The sequence below is a fragment of the Sinocyclocheilus grahami genome, unplaced genomic scaffold (genome assembly GCF_001515645.1).
Source record: "Sinocyclocheilus grahami isolate Dianchi unplaced genomic scaffold, SAMN03320097.WGS_v1.1 scaffold579.1, whole genome shotgun sequence".
NCBI lineage: Eukaryota > Metazoa > Chordata > Actinopteri > Cypriniformes > Cyprinidae > Sinocyclocheilus > Sinocyclocheilus grahami.
Window position 1 is genome coordinate 349,572 of NW_015505758.1, and position 8,780 is coordinate 358,351.

General features: G+C 40.7%; 1 protein-coding gene across 1 annotated transcript in view; it reads right to left on the reverse strand.

The window, feature by feature from the left end:
* Positions 1–3,832: 3,832 nt before the first annotated feature.
* Positions 3,833–8,780, reverse strand: part of LOC107556777 (thyrotropin-releasing hormone-degrading ectoenzyme-like) — a 154,744-nt gene continuing 149,796 nt past the window's right edge. The window contains exons 17-19 of the mRNA XM_016239983.1: positions 6,903–7,043; positions 6,585–6,666; positions 3,833–4,920 (exon numbers count right to left, since the gene is read on the reverse strand). Coding sequence (XP_016095469.1) covers positions 4,777–4,920; positions 6,585–6,666; positions 6,903–7,043 — 367 coding nt within the window. The 3' untranslated portion in view covers positions 3,833–4,776. The remainder of the gene's footprint in view (positions 4,921–6,584; positions 6,667–6,902; positions 7,044–8,780) is intronic.

Sequence of the window (8,780 nt, forward strand, 5' to 3'; positions counted from 1 at the left end):
GAACCTTAAGTGCAGCAGATTTTTTTTTTGTAACCTTGGCCAGATCTGTGCCTTGCCACAATTCTGTCTCTGAGCTCTTCAGGTAGTTCCTTTGACCTCATGATTCTCATTTGCTCTGACATGCACTGTGAGCTGTAAGGTCTTATATAGACAGGTGTGTGGCTTTCCTAATCAAGTCCAATCAGTATAATCAAACACAGCTGGACTCAAATGAAGGTGTAGAACCATCTCAAGGATGATCAGAAGAAATGGACAGCACCTGAGTTAAATATATGAGTGTCACAGCAATATGAATACTTAGGACCATGTGATATTTCAGTTTTTCTTTTTTAATAAATCTGCAAAAATGTCAACAATTCTGTGTTTTTCTGTCAATATGGGGTGCTGTGTGTACATTAATGAGGAAAAAAAATTAACTTAAATGATTTTAGCAAATGGCTGCAATATAACAAAGAGTGAAAAATTTAAGGGGGTCTGAATACTTTCCGTACCCACTGTATATACTCCATATTGCTTGAAACAAAAACTTCAGTTCAGATTTGTCGTTTTGTTTTTTAGAACATAAGTATGAATTTTCATTTTAGAGCTGCCATAAATGATTTCATGTTTGATAGATTATTTTATGGTGCAATAATGTTCTGATGTTGTTCTCTGAATGCTCTACAAAAATGACTGATAAAGTGAACTCAGACATTTGCAGAATTATTTTGGCATTCCACAGTGCACAATAGAACCATTTTATTTGGTTGAGTGTGTCAACCTCTTTTTTTTTCTTTCTGTCATTCGTTATAATTTTTGTAGTGACTTTTGTAGTAACACTCCGAGCAGAGTCTGCATAACACTGAACACTTCATCTTACTGTGTCGACACCTGTGGCTCCAGCTGCTTTTATGTAAGCTTGAAGCATTTTAAACCTGCTACGTCTGACTTGTTTGAAAAATCAGACACCAAATCATGGGAATGTTTACGACAGGTTTATTTAAGGCACTGCCAGTCTTTCTAATTGGAAAAGGATAGTGAGGCAGAAAAGGCACTGATAACTGATATATTTTTAAGCTCTTAATTTTTACATTTTATGCCTACAATGTATACAAAACAAATAAACAGACACAAATTAACTTGAGAAGATGAAGGTCAACATATCTACAAAATGTAAATGGTGAAAACTACTTTGTAATAAGTATGTGTCTGCACAAGAATAGAAAAAATATATATGGGTCGATTATAAGGGTCTATGTAAACATATATTTAATAAAAATGTCAAGTGGTGCAACCACCAGGTAATAAAAATGATTAATATATATATATATATATATATATATATATATATATATATATATATATATATATATATATATATATTATCCAGGAGATATAAACGCTGATATCAAATTATTATATATTATATTATTCATTTTTAACTTCGTAAAAAATACTGAAAGTTACTTTTTAAGTAAAGTAAAGTCAAGTCAGGTTTATTTGTACAGCGCTTTTCACAATTTGCCATAAAGTGTTACAATTGGGTTTGTGTTGTCTATTCCTGCACAAATTCAACTGCCAAATCATTTGAATAACAAAACAAAAAGAAGAAAACTAGCATGTATTTGCATGCTTTATTACTTTAGATATCAGAATTAAATATTTGCAGCACATTCATAAATTTGATCAATTTTTATAGCTATTTCTGCATTCTCAAAGCATTAAAGCCCTTTCAGTTTCAAACATTTGGAGGGCACCTGTGAAACTGTTTTTCTGGCAGGTTGATTGTTGAGAGCACATTAAATCTCAAAAGAAAGCTCAGAAAAAAAAGATAAATGAGCTTCATTATATCACACTTAAAAAAATATATGTCCACTATGCTACTATGCTATTTAACAATCAGGTTTTATGTCTGAGGCTTCAACAGCAATATTTGAATGGAACAGGTGCAGAGAGTGGCGCAGGCTTGATTTATTTATGCATCTCTAGGAGCAAGGTTACTGGGTTATTAGAAGGACTCAATATTACATTCCTAGACCCAAAATCCCCATCCCCCCAGCATGGTATAAATAGGTTTAGACCAGAAGAGCTGCCAGGCACCCCTTTGGCTTTTGTCTTTTAATTAACCTTCACTAGTTCTGTTCATAGCGCAAATGTGGTTCAATTGATAAGGTGCTCTGAATTACCGATTCAGGCACACACATCCCCATATCCACAGCAATAGCTAGCATTAGCATTACAGTTTAGTTATAATGGTTTAGGTAATCAGCGTTTATTTTATTTTCAAGAAAAAGTTTGAGAAAATGTATGTGCCTATAGTGCATTTTAAAGGGAGTAAAAGAAATAGCATAGTACCATGTTAACGTACAAGTAGAAAGAATAAAGAGATGAAACGAGCTAAAATTATCAAGTATAAAGTGATTTTTTTTCTAGGCCTGACCAATGGACTGAATCCTTCAAAATAAGTCTGCATGTGAGCAAATCTGAAGCATCTTCCTTCTATGATCCATTTTGCACACCGTAGATGAGGTCTGGCGGCCTCCCAGCAGCCCACTCAATGTCTCCATCAGCCAGCACTGTCGAAATGGTGTGATTAAAATGGGCGCCACTGGCACACCCAGATGGGCCATTGTTCCATATGCATTCCACCTGCGCCACTGAAACCCACGCCAAGCGCATGGGCACAACAGTTTCTGATTGGGAGTTTCTATAGCAACGCTGGGTGGGGGTGGGAATTATAAAACGCAACATGGGAATATTTTTCGCTCTTCTCGCTCTCTTTTTCTAATAGCCAGGCTTGGCACAGGATGCCAAGTAAATAAATCACCATTAATAATAATTTGCATATGGGGCCTGGTGGAAGTGTGCAGTGTCATTGGCTGCAGGTGAGAAAAGATCAGCCTATCAAAACTAAAGCAGTAAAGCTGGCACCCCAGGTATATTAGTGTGGTGGTTGAATCTAAATGGAGACAATCTTTAAGGTCTATTTTATTTTGGTTAGAAAAAGGACAAATTATAGTTTCTTCACAGAAAGAAACAATAAATGCAGTACTAAACAATACATTGTAAAACACTAGGGAATGTACTGTATTCACATTTCCCAGTGTTTACTACCCTTAAGGACAGTTTAAAAAGATTCCAAAGACTGTAAGGTCAAGGCCATGCACAGCATGCACGCATTGGTTAGTCTGTTTGGATGTTGTTGGTTATTGTAGAGTCTGACAGCTTGAGGGAAGAAACTGCTTTGGTTGTTTAGCCTGAATTCTGCAGATGGAATAAGCATTTGCATGTCATGGGATCGGGAGAGGGATCCGTTTCTATGCTGTGGGCCTGAAGTTGTATATTCCTTAATAACAAGTTTGTGAGAAAGTTCATAAGCAACCAAACCCATTTGATATCTGCAGTGTTTAAATCTCTTAAAAAATGTTTTGTTGCATTAACAGATATGTGAATCAAAAATGCACTTTAAAACTCACATTTAGCTCCATTCATCTCTGCATTTCAGCTTATTGTGTACAAATGCTGTGCATTGGTTTGTAACTGGAGGGCAGTGTGTTGAGGCTGTGTTCAGCCTGCCTGCAGAATTTAATAAGAACATGGCGACCATCCAGTGGCAGTGAGCAATGGGATTGGCTGAACACCTGGATAAAGGGAGGAAGGGGGGAGGTTCTTACATGATTCAGCTGGAATTATATATATAGATATATATATATATATATATATATATATATATATATAGTTTTTTATATATTCTTACTGGAAAACAAGACAAACTTACAGAACCTTGCATATTATCCAAACACGACATCATTTTCAATACTGCACGTTTAGCCATTCATGTCCATGTTAAAAAAACAAAACAAGGATAAAACTATGAAAACCTTTATAATTGGTATCCATGACAACCATACATTTCAGAAGCTCACATTATCCACGACTCATAAAGATAACATCGCAGCACTGCGTTGACCTCCTTCCAGCGAATCAATGATTCAAACATGAAAATATCGACACGCTGATTATTTTTTCCACTTAAAACAAACATACCATATTCAAGGACATGCCCTCCAAAACTGGAGAGCAAAGAGTAACACTATGAAAATGCAAATGATCCAAGACACCTTCAGGTTCGACCATGACCGCTCCAGTCAGGACCTGCAGAAAACCCTCCAAACGTTGACTAGAATATTTCCTCTTCTGATGCCCGTTGAGTGCCGTCAATTGATCAAACAATAAACACCATCTGTACAAGAGATAAAATTCAGTCTGCTCCTCTTTATGGCTTTGGAGAGAGAAAAGGCTACATGAATACTTCTCTTTGTCCTCCTCGTACTGTTCCAATCAAAACACTGATTGTCACATATTTGTGCTTAATCTAAATTGTGTTTATATATACCGAAGAGCAATCTCTTTATACCGTCATCTGGTCTTCAAAGCAAATCCGATACTCTCAGGACTCAGAAAAGGTCAAACTTCAGGAAAAACAGAATGACGGCAAGAAGGAAATGACTTTCATGCAAAATACGAGGGGAAATGGAATGTAAATTGTCTGTCGCTACTGACGTATGCCATCATGCAATTTCCGACATTGATTCCTTCAGTGTTTTTCAGCCATTCATTTTATCCTGGTCTGTGAGGGCCTGGTCGTTTCAAAAACAGCAGGGAAATAAAAGCTCAATTTTGTTGATTCTCGCTGTCCAGAATAGTTTTTTCGATTTTTTTTATTTCACTTATATCTCCCCACGTCACTGGCCATGAGTTTCCATGCTAATAGAGCGCTCCATACTTGATGTTGCATTAACCATCAGGAGCTTTCCGCAGCCATCGGTAAAACTGTTGCTGGAACAGGATGTGCCATTTTACATTCGCTTGAACGATCTCAACGGCTCGAGCGAACGCAGGTGCAGACTCTCCCCCGCTGGTCAGGATGAACTCTTTCAGCTGAGGAGAGAATAAACAATTTTCATTATTAACATTATCATTGTATTGTGTCTTGATGTATCAGATCGTGTGTGTTTATGCGTGTAAAGGCTTTTACAGACACCTTCATCTCTGACAGTTAAACGGCGTCAGAATATACGATGCATTTACATGCAAATTGCTGACATGTAATTCAGCAGATAACAATGATGTTTATGATAATGAGGTGTGGGAATGCATTTGAAGTAAACAGAATTATTAGTCTTGTTGTTTTATTGGAAGAAAAGGACACTTGGGTGTGTCAAATTCTAACATCAATTAAGGGCATAAAAATCTCATCAAAAATCGCCATTTACGATTCCCAATTCCTGAGGTCATGAGGACTACATGAATGAATGTGCACGGGGATTCAGGATTAAAGCTGCTCTATATCTCCTGAACTATTTCAAAATTGCTGTTCGTTCATTGAAACATTTAAAAGAAAATAAAATGCTCATTTCAAATACACAGCATTAACCCTTAAATGCATGAATGTTTTGCCAGCCATTACTACATATTTGGGTCTTTAGCGACCTGGACCTATATATCCAGCACAGATGGATCTCTAACTGCTACAATAGCAAAAATCCCTCTTGATATTTTAAGAACACTTCCACAGTACATTCAGCATCTGGCACATATTCGCGATCTCAAATGTATTCTCAAAACTATCGTTTTCAATGACTTCAAAACTAGTATTTTGATTGATGGCAGCTTATTCACCACATCCAACATCCAATGATAGTGACATTTATATTTCATTGCGTATAGTAATTGCTCTGCAGTAAAGCCATTCAAACCAGTTACATTTTTGCCGATGGTATTCATTTGTTTTATGCCTGTGGTAATTATGAGTGAAACATCGCATCATCGTTGTCTATCAAACAGTGCCACCTCAAGAAATAATGGTGAATTGCATGTATGGAGTCATCAGATATTTAAATATTGTTGCGCATGGAAAATATACTTACACTATATTACATACCGCGGGTCTCTAGCGACCTCATACACTTCTTACAAAAAATAATCAGAAAACAGACATTCTTTTATATTTTATAATTTTTTTCTTGTTATATTGTTTATAATAAATAGATTGAGGAATACTAAAAAAGAAAATTGAATAATTTTACATTTAAAAAAATGGAGGGATAGGGTAGTGAATGACGTCCCAAGTCGCTAAAGACCCGAGGTATGCATTTAAGGGTTAAACATATCGCTGAATGTTTCGTGAATCTGTGGATGAAGTGCTCTGGCAGCAGCTGATTGTCAATGACAGTATGCTAATGCTCTGTTTAAGAAAACACTGAGGGGGTTCGTATTATCTCTCTATGAATGATAAATTGTGGAAGGCGAAGTCAGCTGGATGAGAAAGTGCTGCGCTGCAGTGAGAAGTATCAGCACTCTGTGTCCTCTGGGACTGAAGCTGAATGAATTTGAATAAGTGAATATACGTTCCATTTCCTGGAATAAGGTTAAGCAGCTACAATGAGGAAATATCCCAACGAAATGGAGTTTACTTTTGCTCACTTTCTCCATCGCAATAACTTGCTGACCAAAGTTTGTTTGTAAGTATTAATGTTCCATGAAGATTCGATGATTAAGAGGTGTACCTCTAGCCTCAGGATGATGTAAAAGTTCAGCCTCACCTCATTCAACTCGGCCTCAGTGTTGAGAAACTCTGTCACGCCACTGATTAATTTTGAGTTCATAAATAAGGCTTCTCCATACCTGCCAATGAGAGACACTGTTATTAAAAACACTGGAGCACCGCTCTAATGAGCCCAGAAGCAAACAAACACCAACAGATATTTCCCATAATGTTCTCGGTCCTCCAAACACAAACAAGACACAAAATAACATTCGCCAATAAATATCTTATGAAAGTGCGAATGTGAAATTCATATCAGGGACTGAGAGGAAGGTTAAAATCACTGATAAACAGAGATGAATAAAGCTACGTTCACCTGGAATTCAATATGTCCCACTTCTCGCGGAAATATCTCCATGCTAAATGTCTTCCAAGCGGATTGCGGCCCACATGTATGATGACATCGATCACTTCCTGATCCGGCACCAGGTCAGAGGTGAGGGACAGATTCAGGAGCCTGTGGACATCAGAAATAAATAGGTTCCCCTTCAGGAACTCGAGCTGCGTCGAGTCGCTTTGGGAACGCCCTTGTGTGACCGCGTTCTGAAGCACGTGTCAAATCAGTCCAGTGGAACAGCGAGACGTCACAAGCGGGGTGACGTAAGCACCAGAAAGTATAAAAGCGCATCCAGCAGAGCGCAAACCAGCTTCAGGTCTTCAGTAGCGCTCTGTGTATGTGTCTGTCTATTTACTGTTGTCTGTCCGCACAAGCATATATAAAAAACAATCATGAAAAAGTATATGGCGAGCGAACGGCATTACAAATGTGTTAACGTGTTTCTCCCTGCCCACGATATCTGGCGGCGGGGGATACACACGATTTGTGTGTCGTTTGTTCAGGAGCGGAGCATGCACAGTCAGCTTTCGAGCAGCTGATTGTCATCACTGAGAGCTGCTCTCGCTGCGCACGCTCCGCTCTCGCCTGGCTGTGTTTGATGAGAGCGGCCGAGGCACAGCGCAGACTGTTGTCATGGGGATCGCGGGCAGATTTAGCGGATCCAAGACGGGCTCGTCCTTTTCTCGGTCCTCACCCGCTAGATCCGCGGCTCTCTCTCACGGTTCGGAAGCCCGCGCTGCGGTTTCTTCCCCCCCCCCACCAGACAGAGAGAGCCAGATGCTTCATCTATCGTCCTCCGAGGAGGTGGATGTGATGAGTGTCGAGACAGAGGAGACTGTGGACTTGCCACCACAGTCCCTCGCATATGAGATGTGATTCGTGATTATGGGGTGTGTTGAGCAGACGCTTTCGAGCTATCTCTCCCCATCCTCAGCATCGTCCCTGAAGGCCCCGAAGCTTCCCACCAGGCCCGTTAGGCTTACATCGAGTCTGGTTGGGAAAGCTTATACGGCGGTAGGTCAGGCTGGCGCATGTTTGCACACAATGGCGGTGTTACAAGCATACCAGGCTGACCTGCTCAGGGGTGGGGCTGCTGAGCGGGAGCAGCCCAAGCCATCAAGCTCCTCATATCGCCGGTCTCAAAAACAGAGCGTTGCAACCCACAGCCCTCCACAGAAAGATCGGGGGTCGGGGCGACGCTCTCAGTTGGGGTCTTCTAGACCGAAAACGGATCTGCGGACCGTTATTTGTCTAAGAGGACCTCGGCTAAATGGTCCTACCATTGTCAGGTCCCTGAGGGCAGCCCACCTGGGGAGGAAAGGATAACACCTCAGTATACGGTGCCCAATCCTCCTCAGTGCCCTCACGGAGGCTTATTGATACCCTCAGTGCTTCAGGGCTCAGTGAGCTCCGATGAGCGAAAATCACAGCTGCCGCCCGGCAATGGTACGGCACTGGAGAGCTTGCCCCCTCAAGTGAGGGTGCTACAGCAGTCAGGTCGGTTGTTCCCTCAGTGCCCTCATGGAGGTTCATTGATACCTTTGCCACCTCGGTGCTTCAGGGCTCAGTGAGCTCCGACGAGCGAAATTCCCAGCTGCCGCCCGGCAACGGTACGGCACGGGAGAGCTCGCCCCCTCAAGTGAGGGTGCTACAGCAGTCAGGTCGGTCATTCCCTGCTGGTCATCCGCTTCAGGGCACCGAACTGGCATCTCTAATAATACCAGAAGCCAGCCTCGAGAGGAAACTGCTTCCAAATATCTCAAAATGGGTCCTGCAGATTGTAGAGAAAGGTTACAGAATCCAGTTCGGTTCTCGTCCGCCTCGTTTCAACGGGGTCATCCCCACACTAGTGGGCCC